The sequence below is a fragment of the Gavia stellata genome, chromosome 7 (genome assembly GCF_030936135.1).
Source record: "Gavia stellata isolate bGavSte3 chromosome 7, bGavSte3.hap2, whole genome shotgun sequence".
NCBI lineage: Eukaryota > Metazoa > Chordata > Aves > Gaviiformes > Gaviidae > Gavia > Gavia stellata.
Genome location: NC_082600.1, coordinates 44,604,823 through 44,631,836, shown reverse-complemented (window position 1 = coordinate 44,631,836; position 27,014 = coordinate 44,604,823). Strand labels below are relative to the sequence as shown.

General features: G+C 41.6%; 1 protein-coding gene across 2 annotated transcripts in view; it reads left to right on the top strand.

The window, feature by feature from the left end:
• Nucleotides 1-11,858: 11,858 nt before the first annotated feature.
• CKAP5 (cytoskeleton associated protein 5) overlaps nucleotides 11,859-27,014 on the top strand; it is a 41,950-nt gene continuing 26,794 nt past the window's right edge. For both annotated transcript variants that reach the window (XM_059819336.1, XM_059819335.1), the window contains exons 1-14: nucleotides 11,859-11,915; nucleotides 12,449-12,642; nucleotides 13,770-13,976; nucleotides 16,416-16,587; nucleotides 17,614-17,746; nucleotides 18,042-18,145; nucleotides 18,526-18,639; nucleotides 18,889-18,993; nucleotides 21,647-21,736; nucleotides 21,841-22,005; nucleotides 22,829-22,957; nucleotides 23,770-23,952; nucleotides 24,901-25,014; nucleotides 26,227-26,337. In XM_059819336.1, the coding sequence (XP_059675319.1) occupies nucleotides 11,859-11,915; nucleotides 12,449-12,642; nucleotides 13,770-13,976; nucleotides 16,416-16,587; nucleotides 17,614-17,746; nucleotides 18,042-18,145; nucleotides 18,526-18,639; nucleotides 18,889-18,993; nucleotides 21,647-21,736; nucleotides 21,841-22,005; nucleotides 22,829-22,957; nucleotides 23,770-23,952; nucleotides 24,901-25,014; nucleotides 26,227-26,337 (1,878 nt within the window). The remainder of the gene's footprint in view (nucleotides 11,916-12,448; nucleotides 12,643-13,769; nucleotides 13,977-16,415; nucleotides 16,588-17,613; nucleotides 17,747-18,041; nucleotides 18,146-18,525; nucleotides 18,640-18,888; nucleotides 18,994-21,646; nucleotides 21,737-21,840; nucleotides 22,006-22,828; nucleotides 22,958-23,769; nucleotides 23,953-24,900; nucleotides 25,015-26,226; nucleotides 26,338-27,014) is intronic.

Sequence of the window (27,014 nt, the reverse complement as noted above, 5' to 3'; positions counted from 1 at the left end):
TAATACCTCTCCCCCTGCCCCCGCCTTGCTTTTTGTCACCATTTTAACATGACAACAGCAGAAGAGGATGTTCCTCTTTTTGGAAAGTATTAGGACCGCAGTGGTCTCCAGCCTCTGCCCAGGGGAAAATAAAGCTCTGAAGAAGAGCTGTTTTTCTGTCTGTAAGGGGTTTTGTTTAGGATAGTTGCATTTTGTTATAACCAAGAGTTTAAATGGTGCAAAAAGCTGAATAATGAATGAAACATTAGCACCAGTATCGCAGTGCCAGTTATTAATTTTGTACCCCCTTCTGTCCCTTTCTGATGAAAGAGGTGCCAAAAACATTTAAAATACTTTAGCTTTATCCCTGCTCATTTCATAGTTGAAGCACAGCGCAGAAGTAATTTCACAGAGGTCATGCAAAAATATAATCACCTCCCTTTTTAAAAAAATTGATGATGCTTAACACGGGGTGGTGGGGGGAGAGATGGCATTGTAAGATTAATTGCACTCTCCTCTCCCTTGTCTTCTGTTCTGATCACGCCACTTGCTTCAGCTGAAGTGAAGAAACAAAGGAGGGAGAACACACCGTACTCCCCCAACCCACGGTTACTGCTAACGCGCTCAGGAGTGATATTACAGATAGGACAGAGGAGAGAGCCCCTTCCCCTGTAGCAGGCTCTGCCCGAAGGCTGGATGCCGCCAGCTCAGAGCGGCTTCACCCCTCGCCGCAAGGCGAAGGGTTCCGCGGCCCAGCGCCGCTGCCTCGGGACGCCAGCGCTGCCGCCGCCAGGCGCTGCTCCGGGCGCAGCGGGCCCCGCAGCCGCCCCACACCCTCACCGGGGCCACGGCGGCTGCCGCGGGGCCCGAGTCTCCCCGCGGGGCGGGCGGGCGTAGCGGCCTCCTTGCCCGGCACGTCTGGGTGGCTATCGAGCGGGGGTGCGCCAGGCCGCTGGGGCGGTGGTGCCAGAGGCCCCCCCAGTCGTGGTGCGCTCTCCCCGCGGCCCGGCCGGACCCGCGGCGCCGGTAGTGCCCGGTGGGGCCCGGCGGCGGCTGCCTCAGGAGAGCGCGGAGCACGCGTCGCCGCTGCCGGATTCAAACGGACCAATAAAGAGCGCGGGTGCGGGAGTGGGTGGGGCCGGCACCGGCCAATGGGCATTGAGGACACTGGGAGGTGCGGGCGGTGTTAGTGATTTCAAACCCCGCTGAGGAGCGGCCGGACACTCGCCGCGCCCGACCCGCCGGGGCTCAGGTGAGAGTCACCGTTGTTGTCCCTTCTCTGGCGGGGGCCCGGTCCCTTCCCCCGCCCGCCGGGGCTCCCCGGGCCCGCAGGAGGGCGGGGTAGGCCTTCCTCCGCCGCTGGGCCTGGGCCTCCCCCGTCTCACCTGGGGACTGGGCGGAGGCACGGTCTTGAGCGGCCCTGACATCCACCCACGGGAACGACCCGCGCCCGCGGGCTTCGCCTGGAGCCGCTCTCGTGGCTGCGGGGGCGCGACCGCTAACGGTGGGAGGCCGCGGCCTGTACCGCACCGCGCTGTAGAGGCTTACAGGGCGCCGCTCACCTAGGCCGCCCGCGGAACGGGGGGTGTCGGGGCCTGTAGGAGCCGCGGCCCGGGCTGCTCCGCCGCGGTCGCCTCCTTCGTGTCATCACTGCGGGCCCAGGCGCGGTTGGGAGGTGCTGGGGCCCTGCCCGGGAGGCGGCCGGCAGGGTGGGCCCGGGGGCTGGCGAGGGAGCTGGGCTCGGCCCTTTAGTAATGCTTCTCGAGGGAAATACGGACCTGGCATCTTCCGTCCCCCGAGCGTGCGTTTCAGGAGGCTGCGTGCAGAATTCGTTTCCCATCTAAAAATGACCTGAGAAGAATGTTCCCTGAGGTGATTCTAATCTTAAAGCAAAAGGTATAAGCTCATCTCTATATCTGCAGCTCTGTTGTTGGGTAGAGGTGTTAATCTTGGATCTCCAGAGTCCCTCCCCAGGAGGTGCCTCCTGGTGAATCTTCTTTAGTGTATGTGAAGAGGGTCTGGATGGGAACGTGGGTCCCATGTTCCTCCCCCTTTTTCTGTTTCATTTGATTCTGTTTCTGAGTCAGAGTCTTGTGATGCTTATTAAGACAGTAGCTTTCAGGTTGGCGTGTAGGGCATTTTCCTCCTGATTTTGGACCTCTGTCAGTGAGACACCCAAAGTTTTGTGTAGCAGAGGCTGAGGAATGAAACTTCTGTGCAGCTTAAGCTGACCTGGACTTTGTTCTGAAAATAAAATTAAGACAAAAAACCCCACTAACTCATCTGCCACAATTTTCTAACTGATTTGTGTTTGGTGTGTATCATCTACCTAGTTATTCTGCAGGTTTTCTTTTTTGCTGATTTATTATTTCGTGTTCAGTGTTGCATCTTCCAGTACTACTTCTAAACTGCAGTGCTATTAAACTTGCCTTCTGCAGATGAGAAGGGGATGAGTAGTTGTTGGGATGTTGGGCTACTAGCTGTGGGAGACCTTCCTTATTTATTACTCGGGTATCGGAGAAAACATTGCTGTAAACTTTCAGTGAACACATCTATTAATTTGAAACTGTAAAGATGCATATTTCCAAATGCGGAGAGTCTCAAATATTGAAGTATTCTAAAAGGCTACTCATAAAAATTATTATTAAAACTTTGCGATAGAGTCAAGTTAGAAAGAAGAACGATTGGGTGCAAGTTACCCTTATAGTTCTGACTGTTTGGTGCCCAATATCAGATCAGTTGATTTGTGCAAAAATCAGAATTTGATTTTACTTTCTTGCCTCAGGCTTGGCCTTTCTTTAAACTTTGCTGTTCTGCTACCTTTCCCCCATTTAAAACTTATAGATGCACCTTGGGTTTTTTCTTTCTTTTTTTTTTTTTTTTTCCTTTTCCCCCCACTTGAAGAGTTAAAATAAGGTTAAATCTTTTTAGGCAACATCAAGAGAGTTATATGTCAAAGCAGAATCAACAAAAAATGGCCTTTGAGTACAACGAACTGGTTTTAAAGAGGTTGTTGTAGATGTATTGAAGATAACTCTCAAGAATACAAAGTTCGGAACATTAACTAGGGGCCCTGCTATGGAAAAAATGACTTATGTGACACCTGCACAAAAATAAATAAAACTTGGGTTTCATAAGCATGGGACATTAGAGTTAGTCAGACTTCTCTAAATCTGTACTGATGCGAGACTTCTTGTTTGATACCCTAATACAAAAAACTGAATGTGTGGTAATGGATCATGATTCCTGATTCTTGTACATGTGTGACTTGTATTTGGTGGGACTTAACTTCCTCGCTGGCTCTTGTCCTTTCCCTGATATGGGCCAGTTATGTAATCCGGGCCTGTGCTTCTGAAAACCCGGTCTGCCATGCCAGAGTTGATACTGTCATACCGACGTCTGTTAAAACAGTAAAGTCTTGTTCCCATTTAATAGTCGGCTGAGAAAACCTGCCTGCCGGGGTAATGTTAAAAGTTGTTTCTCTCTTGTGCATCACTGTGTGTGTTAGGTGATAAATTTACAGCTGATATTCACTTGGCATGTTGTAAGCTCTTTCAGTCAATCCTTTTTTCTTTTTTTTCTTGCTACCCTGATTAATTGTGTCATCTGCAAACTGTAAGACCTCTGTTCGCCCCTTTTTATAGATCACTTACGAACATCTTGAACAGTACGTACAATTAGAAACTGCTTTGAATGTTTTGTGGAGTAGAGATAACTGTTTCTCAATCTTAAGTATCTAATTTTGAAGATTTTGTTGTGTAGGACGTATGACTTGAAGGACCTTTGAGACATGTAAATACTTGTAAACCTTGTAATCAGGGTTTTCAAAATCATGGTCAGTGATCATCTGGTTCCCTTTTTTTCCCCCCTTCCTATCTCCCCTCTGTTCCATGGTACCAGCAGATGTCCCTTTCTGGTTTTTAAAAGAAATGTATGAATTTGTATTGCTAATTTGTTTGTAAACCATGTAATGTAAATGATTTGTGAAGTCTCTGCAGGAGTAGGACAGCATTAAAGACATTTACATCTGTAACAGAGTGGTTGGTTTCAAGACAGCATAGTCTAAGACTAATACAGTGCTGCTGCTGTTGCTGATGCTTTGTGGTAGACTGTTCCCATGGTTCGTCTTACGGGGTGGAGTTCTAAAGTGTGATGTGGGAAAGCCTTGTACCCTTATGCTTAAATTAGACATTGCCTTGCACTGGGCAGTATTGCTGTGGCTCGTTTGAATAAAGAGTCTCTCGACCTGAGCGGTTGCGCGTTGTTTGGGGTTGTCTCTGACAGCTGGGTTGCTGCGAATGTCAAATATTGAAAAGCAGAAGCTGTTGTGCGTGTTCGTGCCTCCCTGTTGCAGGGGGGAGGTTGAGATGGTAGAAGAAAGTAACTTGGGTGACAATTGGGTGGGGAGCGTGGCTGGTGCTGCAGTGCAGAGAAGAGGCTTCTTTCTTCAGCTAGCTAAAAAGATGTCTGAAGAAGCGCAGCCTTGCATTATACGGCTTGATGCTTTTCTCGGGTGGAAGCCTGCTGACACCCCATTTCCACCATACCAGCTTCTTCAGTTGCTATTGTCGCTGTAGAAAAGGCATCTCAAAATGTCAGGCGATGGGCTAGAGAGATTGCTGATGAATCAGCTCCGCCGGAGCGCTGTCATTACACATCTCGCAGCAGAAGGTGAAATGCAGCGATGGTACGGTGCCAGCTCTTCATTCACACCTCCTTTGGAAGGTACTGGGTTTCCCGTTCTTCACGGCAGGCCTTGGCCCTCCTCTCGGGTTTCGGAACTGCTCTCTTCTGCAGTTAGGGATTGCTGGGGGATGGCGGCCTGGGAGAATGCCTGCTCCGCGCTCGGATGTGCCCGCAGCTACCTCTCTTACAGGAATAGTTGTTCTGACGGGAATGGCTGTTCAGGGCCCTGACTCAGGAGAGCAGCAGGCCCGCCGGGCCACGCTGGTCACCGGCCACCGCGGTCCGGTGGCCGCTGCCCGGCCGCAGGGCAGGCCCCGCCGGGAGGGCCGGGGAGCGCCCGCTGCCACCCGCGCACCGGCGGCGCGGGGGGACGCGTGTTGCGGCCCCGCGGGGGAGGGGAGCGGGGCGCGATGTGCCCGGCGCTGCCGCGGGGGAGCGCGGCGGGGCCGGGAGCCCGGCGCTGCCCTGCCCTGCCCGCCTTTGTCTGGCCCCGGCGCGGGGCCGGCTCCCCGCCCGGGTGCGGCCGCGGCGCCCCGAGCCCCGCCCGCCGGCGGGGAGGGGCTTGGCCCGGCCCGGCCCGGCCCGCCCCGCGGCTCCCCGCCCGCTGTCGCCGCGGAGCCGGCCCGGAGCTGTCAGGGTGAGTGTCCGGCGAGGCCCGGCGGAGCCGTGCGGGCGGGGCCCGGCGGGGGCGGCGGGCAGAAACAATGCCGGGCGGGCGGCCTGCTCCGCCGCTGCCGGCCCGCCGCGGCCCCGAGCCCCGGCCGCGGCCTGCTGCCCGATACCCGCTGCCGGTGCCGCCGCCGCGGAACGGGAAACCTCTCCGGGCTGCGACGTGCGGGGGAGGAGGGGGACACCTGGGGCGGGGCGGGCAGAAGCGGAGGGGTGCTCTTCTGGAAGGTGCTGGGGACGGCGGGGGTGCCGCTGGTTCGGGGCGGAGGGCCGTGCTGCCGTGGTGGCGGGTGCTCCTCTTGGAGGAGGAGGGAGCTAGCGGTCGGTCCCGGGGAGTGATGTCTCCTCAGGAGCTTTCCCTCATCAGCAGTTCGGGCCGTCCTTTTAAAGAACATCCCGTGAGCCTTTCCATGCCTGAGCTTTGTAAACGCCTTGAGGGATGGGGGGCTTTTGCAGCTAATAAGCACGGCCCCACTGGCATCTTTCACTCCAGCTGGCCACCCTTAGAATTCTGTCAGTGCACGCAGACTTGCTCCTGGGTTGCCCTTTTCCCCTTGCCCCTCTCTGCTCTATAAGACTGGCTTCACTCCAGGCTGACCCATGCAGTAAGAAATAGCTTTTGCTCTTAGCTGTAGCAGAAGGTCAGTTTATTTTGCGTTGCCTCTCACTTTTAGGTGCATGGAAAAGAACGGCCTCAATTCCTTTCAGAGACCATGTATTAAAACATATTTTCCCAGAGAAATTAAGTATCTGTCTCCCTTATCAATAACTTGCACTTGTGCTATTAAGAGGTCACTGAGCTGAGTTAGGATGTATGAGTTAGAGCAGGCAAGAGAGAATTTAATATTGTTTATTCCTGAATGCCATTTCATTGTTGCTGAAGCAGTAGCTTCTCTAAGCTGCCATCTACTCCACAACCTGCAAAACAATTCCTTTTTAACATGTGTTTCTCCTGTTTCTTTTTCATTATTCTGAGGTCCTGCTTTCCTTTCATCAAGAGTCTGTGTATCTCGCAACTTCTGATTCATCTTTGAATTGAAAATGCCAACCTTTAAAATCCTGGGAAATTTTTATTACCTAAGCGGCAAATAATCTTCTGTGGGGTTTTTTTTAACCTCTTGTTCTTTTGTCTGTCATCGCAAGACATGTGGACTGAAGCTGGAAAGCACGTTTACAGTCTGTCTGAAAGTTCTTCTGACTCTTTGTGCTGCTTTTGCAGGTATCTGTAGTTCAGGATCGTTAGCTGGACTTCAGTTATTCTTTTGATTATGTGAAATTTACTAAAGCAATTGCATTATTTTACTGACAGATTAAGCTATAGTTCTTAGATTTGGGTGCTCTTCAAAATACTTGGTGTGTCCAGGTGTTGTTTAAAAGAAAATTTTAACTATGTTATGATCACTTGAATTTTTCAACCTTTTTTCTGAGCTACTTTGTCTAATGAGAAGGTTACCTGGCAAATACCAAAAACATGCTGGGCTAAACTTCTAAGAAGGTGAAACTTCATCTTTTCAGAGCCAAAGAACAAATATGACCCGAAACTGCCATTAAACAAATAAAAATTCTTTCTGCTAGGAAAACTGTGGGCTGTACTGACAGAGAACTGTCTACTGAGAAGTGTAGTTTCGTCTGAAGTGTGACATACAGCTATACGCTCTTCAAGTATGTGCCCTACTGTATAGGAACATTTCAATCCGATTTTTTTCCTTTAAAAAGGCCTGTCTTGTTTTCTCAGAACCTACTCTTTTGAGTAAAGTTTTTGAGAAGCTTTCAAAATATCGTAATGCTTGGTGCCGTTCTTGTGCAGCGGTGATGTTCAATAGGTGGAAGTGAGTAGGGAGAAGTGGACAGTATTAATAAATATCTGGTTTTGTCTGGCATAAAATGGCCTCCTAGTTTGCCCCTGCACATTACCTGTAGAATATCGTCTGGAAGCTGAAACTTCACAACAAAACATAGTGATAGGTGATAAATGTATGCTTCAAAATAAAACACTTGCACTCCAGGATGTTTATGATGAAAGGATTTTCTTAAGCAGTACCCCATACTATGAAGCTGTAAGGTTGATGCTATTCAGCCCTCAAAAATTGTAGCGGAGAAAGCATTTAGAAGCTGAGGAGGAGCTGTTCAGAGCAGCGCGTGGTTAATCCAAACTTTTATGTATTGACACTTTCCCATAATCTCTTGATGTGTTGATAAATTTGTTTCCTAAACTTATTTATATTCAGTGGGGAATTTTCACTTTTACATTGGAATTCTTGCATTTGTGCTGCCCTGTAAATATTTTCTACTCTTGCTGCTTTTGCCTGGTCTCCCTTTGAAAGACATCCTATTATTTCCTTGATGGCCTTCATTTTCTCACTGCTCCATAATATAACTTGTCCTGCCAAGAACTGTCAGGGAAGATTTGTTATTCATCTCCATTGCAGATTCCTCAGCTGACTTGCATTTGGAAATGTTGTCTTGACCACATTAATAACAAACCCCTCTCACAAACCTTATTTTGGTGGTTCAGTCGCTTTGGAGGTCTTGTTTTCTGGATTCTACCAAAATGAATATCGTTACTGAAAGACTTAAATCTGGTTGTTCTGAGTTGTGGTAACAAGAAAGCTATGTAGGTCAAACACTTCATTGCTGCAAATTCACTAGTAATAATATAATTTAGCTGCATTATTGTATAATGAGGCTACTTGCTATTTGGATGTTGAGAAGTAATGGCTGGAGGTTTACATGTCTTTGCAAAGAAGCTTTTTAAAAAAAAAAATGCTTTTTGTCAAATGTGGCATATTCTATGAACATACAGAACCCAGTGACTTAATTGAAGGGAGAAACAACAGTCTTTTATTCTGGTAAATGCAAGATGTAGACAGTGCAAGATCTTGGCATTAGGACGGGCGTGAGAAGCAGTGAAGCTAGAAAGATGGGATGTTTAAGAAGGAGCTATCCCTCTGTGGCCGTGGAATACTTTCTGATAAACTGTTCTAAAGGGATTTGTAAGTTATTGGGGGGAAGTATAATTTTATCACTATTTTTAGATGCCAGATACAGCACAGAAGGCAACTTAACCCATTTTATAATTGAAGTAACCATTGTAGATGTTAATGACTAAAAATAGTAGGGGAACTGACTTGATCAGACTGAAAAAAAACTAGTGAGAAAATACCCACTTCATGGTTGTCTGTCTCCCCTCCCTGTGTCTGTCCCATCACACGTGTTCCCCCCGCCAAGTTGAGTACATCATGATGTTGGGAAGGGAAATCCTAGATCCTGTTCTTCTAGACTCTATAATGCGTCACTAGACTGTACAAGCAGGAGGTCGCACTTTGCAGCAATGAACTGTTGTATATGTGTAAGGGTAAGAATACTTGTAAATCAGCATCAGCCTTGCAATGGACAAGCCTTTTGTAATAGAGTTGCTTCTGACTTTAGGGTTTGAACTGATTTTAGGATTGTAGTAAGGTAGTCACTGCCCTACAATAAGATTTTCCTTGGCAGAACAGATTTCTGGAGAGAAATAAATGTTTCTTTTTATTGTTGAAGTAGGAAGTTCATGCTGCTGACAGTTTTCTAAAAGAACGGGGTGTAGATGGGGGTTTGTCTTAGTACAGGTGCCAAAACTCTTCATTCTGGTGTTTCTGCTGCTGGCAGGTGTGTTAGTGCTTTATTTCTTTTTCTGTTTTCTTTGTGAATCACTATTGTCCTTGTATTGGTTCCTTATGCTTTCCTCAACGAAATTATATAGGCAGGTAATGGCTTGAATTACTTCCAAGTTCCTGAGCAAGATTCAGAACTGCCTAATTTCCTATGAAGTTCACTCTGCTTATTCTTGGCAAAGGCGCATGTGAGTTTGGGAAGAGACCGCTGTATCTATTTGTGCCATCTGCACCCACACTGGGGAAGTACCCCATTACTTCTATACTGGTACGTTAAGATGAAGGTATTCCTGATGCAAATACAGCTTATGCTGGCAAAGCTGCGTCTTTCCTGATGGCACTTGGCTGCAAAACTGACTTGAATGACAGAAGGAAGTCTGCCGCTGTAACTGCGTTCACACTAGGGCATTCCTGCACCCTTCGCTAGGTGAGCTATTTGAAAAGTTTTTAATGGGAATGCAGTCTCATTTTTGCTTTTGGAGAGAAGTCATCACAATCATACAGCTAGATATAGTTTTACCCCCCACCTCCATGTTTGCTGTGTCTTGCTTTTGCATGTGGGGCGGCTTTTTTTGTTGTTGTTGTTTGGGGGTGTGTTTGGTTTTTTAAATAGGTAAAATACATTGAGTTTAAATCAGGAGGCTGATTTGTATTTAACTTTGAACCCTCTCTTTTAGTAGGCTGAAGGAGGGGATAAGAGAACAAATGAGAGGTTTGGGCAGAGAAAAAGAAAACAGAGTTTCAGAAGAGTTTAAACAGGTGAAAGCAGGATCCGTTGCAAAAGGCTGGTAGGGCTTCGATGCAAAAAGATGTAGTAGCTCACTTGCCTTGTTGACTTCCTATGATTGTTTTGTTTTGGTATGGCATTTCAAAGCTTGAGTTTTATTGTCATTGTAACTTTTAAGTCAGAGTGCCTTTTTCTTGTCAGTTCGTGATGTTGAGGCATGGTGTGACCAGTATTTAACCCAGAGCTTTATTTTAAAGAAGTTATACATTTAAAAAGGTAGTGTACCAAAATTAATGGTTCGGTAGAATAGGCTTTAGGTAGCCTCACTTCTGCGTACTTCGTTTCTTACATAATGAGCAGAGTGATCCCTTCATTCTCAGTGGTTTATAGTTCTAGGGGTTAATCAAGTCTTCATCTTTGGCCCTCTCAACAATTTTTTTTTTTGCCTCTTTTTGCTTAAAAAGCAAACATCTCAGTACTGCTATGCAGCTGTGCTGATGTCAAGAAAAAATATCCACATCAGTGTTTGTGAAATAAAAAAGGCAAACCATAATAATGTCTGGATACCCTTGTTTATATGCATAGTCTACTTCTGTCCTGACATTGACTTTTGATTTATTGCCATTGAGCAAATTAGTAGGTTTATGCAATTATAGTGAGAATAGTATTAACATCCATAGGAATTGATAAATATTTAAGGTAAGCTTAGCATAGTTTGTGGGTCTGTGTATTGGTGGCTGATGGGGGTTTGGGGTTTTTTGTTTGTTTTTGGCTTTTTTTTAATTACTGGGGGGTTGCGTTGTTATTTTTTTAAGTATCTTCTAACTAATCCAGGAAAGGAGAAAAAAGATTGGTTTTATTGTGGACTGTTGCTAGCGTAATTTTGCTATGAAGTTAGCTGTACGTTAGTGCTGTGTGACTGACAGAAGGCTTTGGAGAACTTGCTTATATTAACTTGCACTAGTGAAATTACGCTCCTAATTCAGTGGGTTAATTTTCTGCAGAGAACCTCTGTGTATTAGGTGAAATACTTTGTAGGTTAAAGTATGCATCTTTGCTGGCATAGGCTGAATTTGCATTAGGAATATTCTGCTAGTATTGTGTATTCATATGCCTTTAGTGATAAATTATTGTATATGCTGGCCGATTTTTAGAATTTTGGTCATCTTTGTCTATGCATTTGAACTGGTATGGTGGAATGTGTTACTTCTCCTCTGGTTTGATTTTGTTTGTATAAATAATATTGGGAGTCCTCATTGCTGCTGCTGCTATTTTCATTTTGCTGATCTCTTGGCATCAGACATATTCTCTCCTTATTCTCTGAGCAGTCAGGTTAGTTGTACAAGAAGTCTGAGACGGGCATTGAGCCTGAGGTCTCATCTCTCGTACCCTAATGGTCCGTATTCCTATTTTAATAAAAAGGAAAGAGGGGGAGGAGGAAAACACTCAGGAACTTGAATGAGTAAGGATTTGAGCCCTACCTGTGATAAGAAATTGATCTCTTGTTGACAGTTGCTGATGCTGGCTACATTAGAATTAGGGCATAAAGTAGCCAGCTTGCAAAAATGGGTTTTGTTCCTCTCACAGTACCGTTCATTTTGATTGTGCTGTTTGTAAAGTTGTTAAAATGGCTGTCCTTACACTAGCACCCGATTATTTTTTGACGCTGATTCATGGCACCTGTTGCTGGGAGCACGTGTCAGTAAGAGTCAGTTTTCTAGTGTTGATGGGTACTCATTTCGTTTTAGCACCTTAATCGTTGTACGTACTTCCTCAAGCTTAGATGAGGTTACATTCTGCATGCCTTCTCAGCTTACTAAAACTTTCACAGATTTTGAGACTTCTAGTGTCTGAAATACTACAAATTGCACTGATCTCCAATCTTCAATGGCTTCTGGTAGCTTTCCAGGGCTAACAAAATAGTGGTCTAGTCTTAGTAGTGCATATCTAAATATAATTACAAGCTTGGGTTGCACATTAGCAATAAGATTTGCTACAGAATTGTCTTTGTTTTGTTGTTTTAGTTTGCTTTTTTTTAAGCGGAAGTATGTTGTGGGTAGCACCTAACATGTATTTTTCTGTGTTCTAACTTTGTCCCTATCTCCACAGGAATTACTGTAATTATAGAGAGAACCTGAATTACAATGGGGGACGACAGTGAGTGGATGAAACTGCCCATTGACCAGAAATGTGAACACAAGGTAGGAAATACTGTCTTTGGGTTTGGCTTGCTGTATCTCTCTGCTGTGGTGATTCTGTGGTGCTCTAAGTACACCATAGTTAGGTAATCTCGACAGCCGCACAGCATGCGTGTAACAGATTGCATCGGTTCTAGCCAACCTAGAGGTGGAATAACATTTATTAGGCAGAATTTCACAGCATGATAATCTGTATGGTATAAGCTCATGCACTGAAAGATCAGTGCACTCATTCATGTAGAGAAATGACTCATCTGTAGCTGAAACTATTGTTGGGCTCCCACCTACTCATCAGTGGTTGTTAGAACTTAAGAAGAGCAGTGGGGAAGACTGGCATCTCTCTATCCAGATCATTCTTGGCAGGAGAAGAACAAGTATTTTGTCCTCTTGCACGTTATTCATATAGTCATTGAAGAGAAATCTTGCAGATGCCAGCTTAATGAGCACATTTTCAACTACGATTGAAGAACTTTGTGAGATTGGTGAGTTAAGATTTGTACTAGAACAACGTTTCAATGTCTGATTTCTGCTTCCAGCTGTGGAAAGCTAGATTAAATGGTTATGAAGAAGCCCTTAAGCTCTTCCAGAAGATAGATGATGAAAAGAGTCCTGAATGGTCCAAGTACCTTGGATTGATAAAGAAATTTGTGACAGACTCCAATGCAGTGGCTCAGTTGAAAGGACTGGAAGCAGCGCTCGCTTATGTTGAAAATGCTCATGTAGCTGGGAAGTAAGTAGCCTTTTCTTGCTATTAGAGTAGGCTGTTATGACACTTTAATGTGCTTCTCTGAGAAAGGCTGCAGGTAAAATGTACAGTGGCCACTAACAATTCTGATCTTTACTGTTGAGAGCAGAACTTGCTTTCTGATCTAGACAATTTGCTGAATGGTAGGATTTCCTTGTAGATGGCCTCCAGGTGGATATTAACTTGTCAGAAATTGCTTACAATGTTCAAAGAAACTTAAAGGCAGTAGTAAAGATTTCTGAAATGGCAGAGAGAGTGAATCAGTAATTTGGTGGTATAGGTGCTGTGAACTGGAATCCCTGTTCTTGTTTGACTAAAACAGTCTATACATACAGGGAGCCTTTCTTTTTCCAGGGAGATATTTGTGTAATTCATCTGTGAAATAAAATGTTTATGCTGTGTTGCATCCAACTTAACCAATATGAATTTTCTTACCTGCCAATTTCTTCACAGGATGTTTTTTAGTATTTTGCTGCTGTCTAGCCCATGAAATAGCCCGTACTCCTGAGGGCGAAATAAAAACACCTAATGGGCCAGAGCAGTGCTTTGGTCCACTGACTTTGTGACCTGATGAAATGAATAAAAGTCTTATTTTAAAAAAAACAAATAAACAAACCCAAAACTTTGTTTAAAAACGTAACAACCTTCCAAACACCTTGATTTAAAAGTGGTGTAAATGATTTAGTTGATTGGAAGCTTTGAAATAGATGTGAAATTCTGCGCTGCGATTATGCGCCAATGCTATGTGTTAGTTAACTATAACGTGCAATTTCAGGAAATGGCATTTATTTGTGGACCTTAACTAATGTATATTAATGAATAAACTTTTGAGAAAATGTTTATTATTCACTGTCTGGTGTAGTCCAGTATTAGGAACATGTTAACTAGCACTCAGTCTGCAGGAGTTCTTTTCATTAAACTAAAGGTTGAAGTCATCTCTTACAAAAGGTTATTGCCTTTGAAGTTAACCTAGAATTTAGTCCCTATTATATGAGGACTTGCTGATTTTTAATCCATGTTTTGGGTGTTGTGTGTGCTTTTGTCTGTGGATAATGGTGTAGAACACCTAATTGACTTAAATGTTCCAAAAGTAACACTCTCTCATCTTTCAGGACAACAGGAGAAGTAGCATCTGGAGTTGTAAATAAAGTGTTCAATCAGCCAAAAGCCAGAGCAAAAGAGCTGGGTCTAGATATATGTCTAATGTATATAGAAATTGAGAAAGGGGAGGCAGTACAAGAAGAATTACTAAAGGGTCTGGACAACAAAAACCCGAAAATCATAGTAGCATGTATAGAGACACTGAGGAGAGCACTAAGGTAAGCTTTTAGTTTTCAGTTCATGTTTTCTTGTTGTTTTTTCTTTTTCCCTCACCCCAGCAGTATGTAGAGTCTAATTTGTTGCTTAAGTCTTTAGCAGGCCCTTGTTATTGTTGAATAGGATGTATCTTTACTGAACTGAACTGAACGGCAGTTGAGAGTGTCATGGGATTTGTTAGATGTGAGGGATGTCTTTGTTGTACAAGCCTCATCTGGATCACTTTCGTTCATGGCAACTGTTTACCAAACATCCCTTTTCACAATGGACCCCTGAAAGAAGGGCAGGATTAGTGTGTCTTGTTCTAGACTGTAGAGCTTCTCTTCTGAATAGCTGAAATAAACTCACTGATGGGAAAACTAAAACATAGTCTTTTTTAAAAACCTTTTTTTTTTAAAAAAAAAACCCCACTGTTTTCCTCATTGATGTGAGCATCTTTAATTGGGTACGCAGTGTGTGGTTTTTGGAAGAAAAGGAAAAAAAAAAAGCTCATTGCACAGTAAATTTCCATTGTCCATATAATAATTTCTTTATTAAAAAGAAAAGGTGATAATGCTCCCTAAAAATCTAATACAGTTTAATTAAGATGGGGTAGTTGGTTTCAAGATTAGATTTGGAACATCTTTTTTTGTTCCACTTCAAGTATGTTTGCTGCCTGTGAGTTGAGTGAAAAAATACTGGGGTTCTATCAAATTCTTGTATTTGATGTATATCTGAGTAAAGTAGCTCACGTGAAAACTGTATAATATAGATGGAGAGTGTCTTATGCTAGGTATTTTTAAATAACTTGCTGAGGCATATGTATGGGTGGTCGTTGTTAAACTAATTGTTTCAGGCTTCTGTCATAGAAATCAAAATAAAGCATTGAGCTTAGCACATTACCTATGCTTCTGCTAAGTGAAACTACTGTCCCACATTCAAGAATGTATTTTAGCTATTTTAAATTGCCTTCTAATCAAATATCCTTTTAACAGTACAGTGTAATTAGAAACCTGCATAACCTTCCTCAGTATCTTTCAACTAACCACGCCTATAAAATATGCCACATCTGCCTATTTTTTTTTATATGCAGTATTTTATTATCTTTGAGGTGGCAAGATGAAATTCTTTCATGGAGCCCTATTGACTTAAACTTCATCTTCTGCTTTTAAGCTGTGTTGCTACCTAAATTTGTCTCGTGCTTTGACAGCGTTTATGCATTGCAAACAAAATTTGCTTATGTTGTACCTAGGTGGGTATCTTGAGTGCATAACTAGTTTAGCTTCTGGTGTTTTTTTATCTTGTGCTAAAGTTTCTGTTCTTTCATGTGTTGTATGAATTAGGTATAATATGAATTGGATAAGTGCATAGGCATTTTTCCTAATATGCTCTTTTTTGAGTCTTGGTAGAAAAATAAAAATCTTGGGCAACTCATTTGTTCGTATTCTCCACTTAAATTGTGTTTTTTCTAAGACTGGAGCCTCTTTTGCAGGTTTTTATACTTAGTATTGCTCAAAGTGGGCTTGGCAATAAAATATTTAGCACTAGAATTTTTAGAAAGTGAGACATGTAAGTTTTTTAGTTCTTGAGCAGCCGTTTTCACTAGCTTTTTCATGTGGTACTTGATTGGAGGGAAGCAGAAGAAAAAGTGTGATTGGTGGAAAGGTTAATTCAAAATTCTCAAGGAAAAGAAATGCTTCTGAATAAAAAAATAATGTGTGGCTTCTGAGGTGATTTAGATATGATGCTTTAAGAACTGTAGCAGTTAACTTTACTATTATTATGAAAAGAAAGTTCTTGTGTTCTCATTCAGCAGTGATTGAAGAAGGAACTTTAGTGTACTAAGTTTAACAACACGTAGAATCTGCTGACAGGGAAGGGCAATTGGCTGGGGAAACTTGTTTTTAGGTGTCCTTTCAGCAGCACATATTTCAACACGTGTGTTTTCTGTGAAGATGACCCAGGCTCACTATAATTATCTGGTCCAACAAGTGGAAAAGTGACTAATGCTTTTATTGCAGTTTGCCTCCAAGGATAGACAAAGGAGATTCTACTCTGATAAAAAAAAAAAAAAAGTAGGTCATACAAATTTTGGTCTAAGGACACTTTTTTCTTTTTCTTTTTTTTTTTTTTTCTTCCCCCAGCAAGGGAACAGATTTAAGCAGCAGATAGGATTAAGTGCTTTGAAGTAATTTCAGAGGCCTGATTTTGTAATTCCAAGCTGGGTGTGGAGGGTAATTATGATAGGAAAAATATTCATAAATTTTACAGTAGCTTAGTAGCTTCACAAAATAGTAGCTATAACAATTATTTGAGTAAATGACACAATCCCTAAATGTGCACTGGAAGCATTTCATAGATCGTTTTAAAAAAAAAAAAATAAAAAAAATCAAGTATTATTTGTGAATCACTCTCTGGTTCCTACGTGGGCACTGATGCTATTCCATGTTCTTAACTTTCAGTGAATTTGGTTCAAAAATAATCTCACTGAAGCCAATCATTAAAGTACTGCCAAAACTTTTTGAGTCTCGGGAAAAGGCTGTTCGAGATGAAGCCAAGCTCCTTGCTGTGGAGATCTACCGTTGGATAAGGGATGCTCTGAGACCTCCATTGCAGAACATAAATTCTGTTCAGGTAGGCAGAAAGTAGTTCTGTATCCAGACATTTGAGAAAACACTTCCATGCTCACCCTCCCTGATCCTGTGGTATTGGGCATTCTTAAAGTCAAAGCTGGAATTTTTCAGTAACAGCAACATTATTTTTTAGCTTCCTGTAAATTTACCTAAAATGTTACTCCTTCGTTATTATTTGTAAAGAAATCATGACAACGTTTTGTTGCTCTGAATGTATGTGAAGTTGTGGGGAGAAGCATCATATTGAAACTGAGGAGGGGTTTGGAGAAGTAGAACGGTATTTCTTGGAGACCTAACCCAAGGGCAAATGGTTACCCTTATGAAAGAGCCCTGCACTGAAAGTCTTCAAGCCAACCATTTTCCTTCTCAGTTTTCTTTTTTCCTGAAGTTTTTTCCTCTACGCAGCCCTTCAGACTTGTTCTGGTGGTGCTCGGGATGTGACTGTTCCACTCTGGGAAGTGGCATTACATTATGATAGATAACTATGTTATTGGAGCACTCCGTTATTTTAAAACTTTATAAATTATTTATGCAACCTTCCATCCTACCCACTTGAGTTAATTGTGTTCAGGTGGAAAGCAGTAACTTGCCGGAAAAAGGCGTGGTTTAAAAAAAACCCAACTGTCTCATCAAATGTAGCTAACGTGGTTGTTTCGTCTTAGTTTTGGTGTATAATAATAGCATGGCTGTAACAAGAAGATCCTCCTTCATGCTCAGCCATTTTTATTTTAAAGCTTCTACAGAGGGGACACACCATTCTGACTGTTCTACAGTTTGTTCTTACGTAAATGCTTTGCACTGATATTTTTGTTGATGATACTCTGTTCTGTGGGTATACTTGGTCAAAAGCTCCTGAACAGGGAATGTGAAGGGGAATTCACTTCTTTGGTGGCAGAAAAAAGAACTTGAAAGGTAATGCTATCTTGGCTTTGAAATGGGAAAGCTCCATTGCTTTCCATGAAGCGTTGCTTGTCTTGGGGTATGTACAAAATGTCTCTGATACCATGATTCTTTTCCCTTTTGGCAGCTGAAAGAACTGGAAGAAGAGTGGGTCAAAGTGTCATCAGCTGCTCCTAAGCAGACCAGGTTCCTGCGTTCCCAACAAGAGCTGAAAGCAAAATTTGAGCAGCAGCAGGCCGTTGGAGGAGATGCAGATGGAGGTAAATTATTTAATCTCTGAACTCCATTGGAAAGCGTATCACTGGTATATTATTTGTGAAGGAATGCATTAAACTGTAAAGGTGCTTTTACTCAAATGGGTGCAACCCATGTTGGGTGCAGTACACAACAAGAAAACGTAGCTGGGGCAAAAACTTTATATGAAAGAGTATCTGTCCTTTGGAATACCAAAATCACAACTGCTGATAGTACTACTTAAAAAATGAGGCTTAGGTGGTGCTGTAGTCAAGATTTCATTTGGCTCTCTGCTTATATTTTTCTCCCTTCTGGTTGCAGGAGGTGATGATGAGGAAGAGGCTGTACCACAAGTAGATGCATATGAATTGCTTGAAGCTGTAGAAATTCTTTCCAAGCTTCCCAAAGACTTCTACGAGAAAATAGTAAGCATAAACTTAAATACTACCCGTTAATTCTATGACGTGTGGAGCTAATGAGTCTTAAGACTTACTAGCATTCTGCAATGTATGCTTTACTGCTATATGGATAATAACAGACTAGTGTAAGTAAAATATCGACTAACATGAATAAATAAAGTCTTGAAATTTGATTTACCAGCAAGAAAGCTGTAATTTTAAGGAGCTGAGATATTTCCTGGGAAAGGACAGTATTTTATATTTCATTGCAATTTTTTATGTTGAACTGAAGGGAGTCTTTGGCTTTCTCAGGATAGAATTAAGTTTTAAAATCTATGGTTTGTGGCAAGTATGCTTCTCTAGAACTGTTTGCATTTATAAATGAGTATAAATTATTTGCTATGCAGGAAGCAAAAAAGTGGCAAGAAAGGAAAGAAGCTCTAGAAGCTGTTGAACTGCTGGTGAAAAATCCCAAATTGGAATCAGGAGACTATGCAGACTTGGTGAAAGTTCTCAAAAAGGTAATAGATAAAACCTAGGGTGCACACGTGGTTTAATTTTTTTTTTTTAATGTATTTGTATTATACTTTAAAAGTTACAGTCGAGATAATACTCAGGAGTAGAATGTTAATAGCTGGAACTGTGGTGGAAATAACCTAATCTGTGGCCCACTGATTATTGTAAGAAATTCTTCCAAGTCTCTGAAACTTGCATTTTTGATCTTTAACATTGTTTGGTTTTGGGGGGTGTGTGTTTTTTTTTCTCTTCAGGTTGTTGGAAAGGATACAAATGTTATGTTAGTTGCTTTGGCTGCCAAATGCCTTGCTGGACTAGCTGCTGGCCTCCGAAAGAAATTTGGACAGTATGCAGGGCATGTAAGTAAGAGTATGTACTTTTTTTTCTGTTTTCATTGATGCTGGATACCTTATTCTTTTTTTTTTTATTTTGCCTGTCAAACCTTTGGTATTTATCAAAGGTATTCTCTGTACAATTATGAATGCTTACCTACCCCTTAATGGAGCAAGCAGTGAAATATCTGCCAAGATCTGTTGCAGCTTAAGATTAAAAGGACCTTGTTTATTCACATTCAGCAACATGAAGCTTACTATTGCAATAAATCTTTTGTACTAAGACAACTCTGAATTACTCTGCCATGAAATGAACTTTATTTACACGACCTCATCCTGGAGATACACCCACAGAAATGCATTTGTAGGCCACAGTGGGAAGAAATAGCTTCTGAACCTGAATTCTACTTAGTAGCTCCATGATGTATGTTTTAGGTTGGTTGGGGGAGGGTTGGTGGTGGGTTTTTTGTTTGTTGTCTGGGTTTTGTGGGGTTTTTTGTCTGCTTTAAATAGCCAAACTACTGAGATTCTTGGTACCAAAATGTTCTGGTGATCTAGTTTAATGCTCTTCTCTGTTCTCCTTTGCTACTCTTCGCTTACTGACAGCTAATATCAGGGAATATGGGAAAGCTTAACCAGTCTCTGGAAAGAAAGGGAGCTGTTAATTAGTTGCAGTTATCTCACTTGTTTCTCAAGCCTCTGTTGCTGTGTTCTTTAAGCTGCCCAATGAATTTTTTCTTGTGATAAGCAAGAGTGATGGGGTAGAGCTTAGAGACAGAGAGAACCAATGTGTCTGGCTGCTGGTAGTGTTATATTTTGTGATGAATTGGAAAGTTACTGAATCTCATTGCTTCAGAAACATTCAAGTCTCCTGAACTCTGAACAACAGTTTGGACAAAGTTTCTTTCATTCTGAAAGGTGTAGTTGTAAGAAGCATTCTTACATCTGTTTACATTTAATTTGTGTTTTAAAGGTTGACCCTCATAGCTACAGAGTTAGTATTGAAAAAGCCGAGCTTCTGAAATAAGTGTATAGCCCCATGGTTGCCAAGCAAATGGCATTGAGAAGATTACTTTTTCAGTACTGTAATGGCAGCTATGAATTGCATAATCTCAGCACTCATTTTACCAGTTCACTTGATTTGTTTGCTGGATTTATTTACTGGTGAGGAAGATGTAGACTCCTGAGAGTGGGCGTTTGAAGTGCTATAAAATAGAACTGTTGCTAGAATTGTGGGATTATTATAAACTCTATTAGTTAAATATAGGACTGTAACGTTACAGTCTGCAGTCTATGTTAAAACAAGAGTGATGAAATCAAGCATAGAACCATACTACTCGCTGTAATTGAGTGCCTGTGGGCCAACTTCACCTCTGTTGACTGCCTTGGCAGCCCTGGACTGACCTTTCTTCCTTCCCTCCCTCTCTCACATAGGATATGGCTTCTAACTTCCACGTTAAAAAATATTCATTCTAGCTGTCAGCATTTTCTGAAACAGAGACTTAATGATTTTAAGTATCTCCTTCCTATGACTTTGTTCTCTGTAGGGTTTAGGGGTGTCTAGCACCTGCAGTAGGTGTGAGGGTCTTTATGGTGCCATTCTATATTAATTGAAGGTTTTTAGTGCTAAAGTCATTGTGAAAAGGGAATTTGCAAGTTGCAGCCCAGCAAAGGATACCAGCTGAGCCTAGGTCACAAGGGGTTGAGGTCTCGTAGTCAACTTCTGAGTAGAAAGCATTATCTGTGAAAAATCTATTTTGTATTTTGCAAGAGTTTATAACTTCTGTAAGACATCAGACTGTTTCCAAACTATGAACTGCGTCTTGTCTATGAAAATCTTGAAAATAGCCTGCTTTCCACAGTTAAAAGCTCTACATGTTTCTGGCTCGCTGACAGAAGTTCTTACTGTTACAGAGACCATACTTAAATGGAGCTGCTTGTATTACTGGTGCATGAGAATGTCTGCTGATTCTGTGCCCCCCCCCCGCCCCCAATGTTTTATTTATTTATTTTATTTTCCAGCTGAGTTTTTGTCTTTATTTTATTTTTTCAGCAGTGACTGACTGAGCTGCTAGATTGGGTATAAATTGCTGTGAAATTCCAGTGTGGCATAGTTTAGTGTCAGGTGTGCTTTTTCAAGGTGACAGATCCAAAAAATACTGCTCCAGGAAGGATTCAGGTTGCTTTAGAACCATGGTCTTGTCAGATGTGGGTCAAATGAGGGCTTCTTAATGAGCCATGCTGAGTGCTGTCAGGAAGTTGGGAAAGAGGGGACAGGGTATATACCTGCTTGGATTCTTATAGTACGAGAGCACAGCACTCACTCTGTGCTGTGAAATTGTTTAATTTCCATTCTACTGCTTTGTGTTCCAGACCAGTAGAGCCAGACTATTCATCTGTAACTATGTGAACTTGTGTATCTGCCTTTTGTTTAGCTTTGCTATGAAATTGCTCAAAAATCTATATTTGTTAGTAGATTGACTGGAATGAATTTAATATTGGAGATTGGCTAGAATAAACTAGTTCATACTGCTGTTTTGTACCCCTCGAGGGGGCAGCAGTGATGTTTGCGTTATTTGCTCCTCTGCAAAATACCAGGGAGCAGACTGTCAGGCTTTCCAGTTATATTAGTGAAGAGTGGATTGACTTTTTTGTTTGTTTGTTTTTCCCTTTTTCATAGGTTGTTCCAACAATCCTGGAGAAATTTAAAGAGAAGAAGCCTCAGGTAGTGCAGGCACTGCAGGAGGCCATCGATGCAATCTTTCTTACAGTAAGTAAGAGTGACAGTTTTCCCATTGTCTGAGAATTGGTCTGTGATTTTGATTTGCTTTTCTCTTACTTCACTGAAACTAATGACTTTATCCAACACTGTAGACCACATTGCAGAACATAAGTGAAGATGTGTTGGCGGTGATGGACAACAAAAACCCAACAATTAAGCAACAAACATCCCTTTTCATTGCAAGAAGCTTCCGTCACTGCACACCTTCTACTCTGCCAAAAAGCCTGTTAAAACCTTTCTGTGCTGCACTTCTCAAGGTAAAGCAGGAGGAGTTGGTACTTCTCTGGTACTGACTCGAGCACCGTTGTTGTGAAGTGTTGGATTGTTTTGGGAGAAAGACTCTTCTGGTAGTGCCAAGGACTAAAGAGTTCTTGAGTGCTATATAGCCATCAGTCAGTTTTGACTGATGTCAAACTTGAAGATGACTGTCAGTCATGGGAACAGTTTAGTCTCCTTTTTCTTAGGTTCTCTGAAACTGAAGACTCACCAAGTTTATAATAAATTAAGACAGTGATTGCAACTATTAAAATTCTGGGCACTGTGCCACTTGCTCCTTGCAGACATCTCTAGCAAGCTTTTGTTGGAATGCTACATATCATTTACCATGAATAAAAGAACCATCATTGATTCATACACTGCAGTTACACTAGAGCATTTATCAGTGTAAACGATGATGATGTGTATATTTTTTTTTCTCATTGCAAAATAGCCCTTTCCTTGTTATGGGGAATATCCCTGGCTTCAAAAATGGAGATTTGAACAGGGTTGCAGAACTTCAAACTCCTTGTCAACTTTCATGGTGTTGCAGTATCTATTAAAGCATGAATGTTTACCCTCTTCTTGTATGAAAGATCCAAAGATGGGAAACTGGCTCTATCTGAGAAACAGCAGACTTGATCAGTACATAGGAAAACAGAAGTGAAAAACAACTCTTTTCTTTCTGCAGTGGAATGTTAAGGGTTATTCTGTAGTAGATGTAGATTTTGAAAAAGGAGAGAGGGATTTATACAGAAGATGGATTTAAGAATCTGTTTAGATATGAGCTGCAAGTCATATGATACAAGTTGTCTTTCTCTGCAGCATATCAATGATTCTGCTCCTGAAGTAAGAGATGCTGGATTTGAGGCATTAGGCACTGCCTTGAAAGTGGCTGGAGAGAAAGCTGTGAATCCTTTTCTAGCAGATGTAGACAAACTAAAGCTTGATCGGGTGAGTTTGTTATCATAAATGTTGTAAAAAATGCTCCATTTATCCATTTAAGATGCATCTTAGGTTAGAGAAGATCTCTTCAGGGAATCTGAAAGTCTCTTTATTTCCTGCTAGATTATCAAGCATCTTTTCTTTGACTTCCATTACCTAAAATGCATTAGTATGTTAACATCGCAACTTCTCATTCCTATGTTTGGCTTCAAGGCTGTGTTATCTGTGAGGCGGGTTGGGAGGTTTGGTTTGGTGGTTTGTTTTTTGTTGTTGGTTGTTTGTATGCGGGGTTTTGTTTGTATTTGAACATTTTCTGTTGTCTGAAACAAAGTTTAGGGTTTTAGGTCCCAACCACATGGTCTAATTCTGTATTACTAGACAGGATTTGGTATTAAAGACTTGCTTTCCAACAACAAAGCTTTCATGCTTTTGCATAAGCTAACAGGTTTGTTGACTGAACGATGATTTTATAATTAAGGTGCTAAGAATTAGTCTTTAGAGCATCTGTAAGCATTGGGGGGGTGTCAATGCTTTCTATGTGTATAAATGCACTTCATTTTGAACTAGGAAAATTATTCTAGCAATACAGTGATGGCTGATGCCATGGATTGGTTAACATTACTACTGTAAGGAACACAGGATAACAAAATTTTGTGAACTAAACAACTTGAACTCTTCATGTTTTATTCTAGAGTAGTTAAGTTTAAGCCACTGCTGTTGAAGGGACACTGTACATCCAATTGTGGTAGCTGTATAACTCTTTTCTCCCCCCCCCTTTCCTCTTTTTTCCTTTTTTTTTTTTTTTTTAAACTGCTTGTCAGATTAAAGAATGTGCTGAGAAGGTAGAACTGGTTTATGGTAAAAAGACAGGAGGAACTGCTGAGAAAAAAGAAGGCAAGCCTATTGCTGGAAAGACCCCTGCTCTTTCAGGGACTGGTGGAGATAAAGAAACAAAAGATGCAGCAACCAAACCAGGACCACTGAAAAAAGCTCCTGCTGTGAAGGTAAGAGATTGTCAGACAATCACAGTTGTCTGCGGTTGCGTCAAATAGTTACTTACTGAAGATCAAAGGTGGTCTGTTGAATGTCTCCTTCCACTGAGGAATCACTGTCCTCCTGTAGGAGTAGGTGAGCCCAACAACAAAAAGAATTTGGGACTTTCCGAGAATGTACTTGATGAAATCTTGGTTTTTAATGATACAAACTGTTTTGTCACTTACGTCTTAATATCAGGTTTTGATATTGAAATAGTGATAGACCACTGGAGCCTTTCAGAGGAGCCTCAGATGTAACATTAATGTGCTCTGTGGTGATATAGTAATCTTTGGCTGAAGTCAATGTCTCTTCTTATAACTAGCAAGGTTACAACTTAAGTGTTGAGTAGTCTCTTCAGTGTTGTTTTTAGTTTGTTACCATAAATAATTTGAACCATTAGCCTCTATTACTTTAAAATGATTATTTGGATTTTAAAAATTGACCTAAGTAGCACTATAGGTGGTCTTTGTAATACCCTACTTATTTCTCCAGGTGGGAAACCTGGAAGTGAATAGTAGAATGGATCATATTTTTAAAAATCTTGATACTCTGGTAGCCTGGAAAAGAGAGAGCAGTTGCAAGTTTAATATCTAATCAGTATCCATAGGAGAATATATAGATGAAGTCATTATTTCCTGGACCTTCACAAATACATACATGCTTTCCCTTTTCACCTTTCATTGTCTTGTGTCCCTGTTACTGTACATGTTTTATAAAACCTGCTAGTCTGAAAGCAACACATGAATTAAATAAGCTCTAGCAGAAAACTGTTTCTTATCCTGCAGCTGTTATGGTGGTAGAGAGATAGGAGGTTTTTGACATAAGAATGTAGAAATGTGGAAAAACAGCAGTTCTTTTGATATCTGATGAACTAGAGACCTGTTTGGTTTTGGCTAACTTGTCCATTTCCTTTCTAGTCTGGGGGCCCACCCAAGAAAGGCAAACCAGCTGCAGCTGCAGGTGTGGGAGGTGCTGGGGCTAAAGGCAAGAAGGGTCCTGAGACCAAAGAAATATTTGAATCGGAGCTGTCTGTGAGTATTACGCTATTCTCAGAAATGCAGTCCTCTGTATAAGTAGCTTTGGTTAATCAGTTCTTCATCTACTACGGAATTTTTCACTGAAGCTGGGGTTTTTTGTTAGCATAAGGGAAAGCAATACATTTAAATAAATAAAATTCATAACTGGTAAAATGGATGTTGGATATAGTCTGGTAAGTATGTCTGTTCTTCAGGCTGTTGTTGGTACCAGGCCATATAAGACAGTTAACAATAAATCATGCTAATATAATAGGGTGTATCATGTACCTGAACTAGGAACAGATCAAAAAAGTAACGATATGACTACTTTATATGTAACTTAGGATGCATGATTTGCTGAAGGAGTCCGATATTAAAAGCCTGAGAATACAGTATTCCGGGGTTTACATTGAAATCTGAAGTAAATATAGTAATAACTAAATGAACTAATGCAAGTTTATTCTGTGCTGTTCGCATTAAGTTACATGTCAAGAAAATTACTGAATTCTGCATGTTAATTGAGCATCTACCTATCTTCTTGGTAGGGAACCAGGTAAACTAAGCTATCTGTAGATCAAACAGTAACAAAAAGCTATTAAAGCTTTGCTAGATGTATCTGCAAGGTTTTTGGACTGTCAGTTATCTTTAGAGTGTTGCTTAGAATTAATACTTTCCATTATGTATCCCATTTATATTGCTAGTTATACAGTGGAAAATGAGTATAAACTTCCTGAAAGTGATACAGACACCAGTGAAACAAGGGAAGTTTTTATCATTTTTCATATACTAAATAACTTTAAATTCATTTTGCTAAAATGAGTGCAGAAGATATGTCTTCTCCCATCCACACTGATCAACCACTGAATCATTGCTGTGAATGTTTATTCAGACTTCATGCAAAATTATCTTGTAACTTTTAGGTTTCCTCTTCTTGATTCTGTAAGTAGATAGTGGCTACTCAGGATTATTTTTGACTGTCTGCACAACTTACCATACTTTTCGGGGATTACTTTTCTGTTGCAGTAGAATTTAGCAGCTTCCTAAATTTATAAGGCCCCTGAACTATTAATCCATACAAAATATTTCAACCTACAACAGAAAACTTTTCGTATTTTGTAAATGCACCACAGTGCAAGGGTCATTCTAGTATATTACCTGTCCTTAAGGCTGCTGCTTCCCTCCGAAGGGCTACACTGAGGTGTTAACCTTGTTCTGGTCTGCCTGCAGATAGAAGTATGTGAAGAGAAAGCTGCTGCTGTCCTTCCAGCTTCTTGTATCCAGCAGTTGGACAGTGGTAACTGGAAAGAGAGGCTTGCCTGCATGGAGGAGTTTCAGAAGGTAAGTTTGTAGCAGTTGATCAGAACAGGGGCAGGGAGGGAAAGAGAGAGAAAGCAATAATTTCATCAGCTTTTTAGGGCTGGTAACTCTTTTAAAAGACATACCAGTAGTAGTGATATGTCGGCACTTCAGATGTCTTTTACCAGTATTTTTTAATCCAAGTGGCTTACATGTTTCAAATTGGCTCTTATTCCCTAGCAACAGCGGACTAAGTCTTTTAGTTTAATGTAGATAGTTACGCTTGTGTCAAAAATAGTTGTATGTGGATTGAGGATGGACAGAGGTCTTTTTAAAACACTAAGCAATTCTAAAGCTTAGTGTCAAAGATAACTAGGTTTAAACAAAACGCTTTGCAATGACTGGGCAAAACCTGTTGCAAGTAAGTCCCTGCTGATTGCATGTTAGGCAGCAATTGATTATAATACTAAAACTTCAATTAGCAAACAGTTGATGTTTGAAGCCTTATATAATACTAGCAGTCTTCACAGCTGGTGGCGAGTGCTTCATGTAGTTACAAACAAAAAAGCATCGTGTGTCACTCAAATGGGAAGCCTGGCTTTCTTCCCATGGTATCCATCGTAAGACCTTTGAGAGTTCACATTCAAAAAGGCATCAACTGTAGATGTACAAATAGTTCGTACTGCTACACCATTACACTTGCAACTGAGTTCTAATAT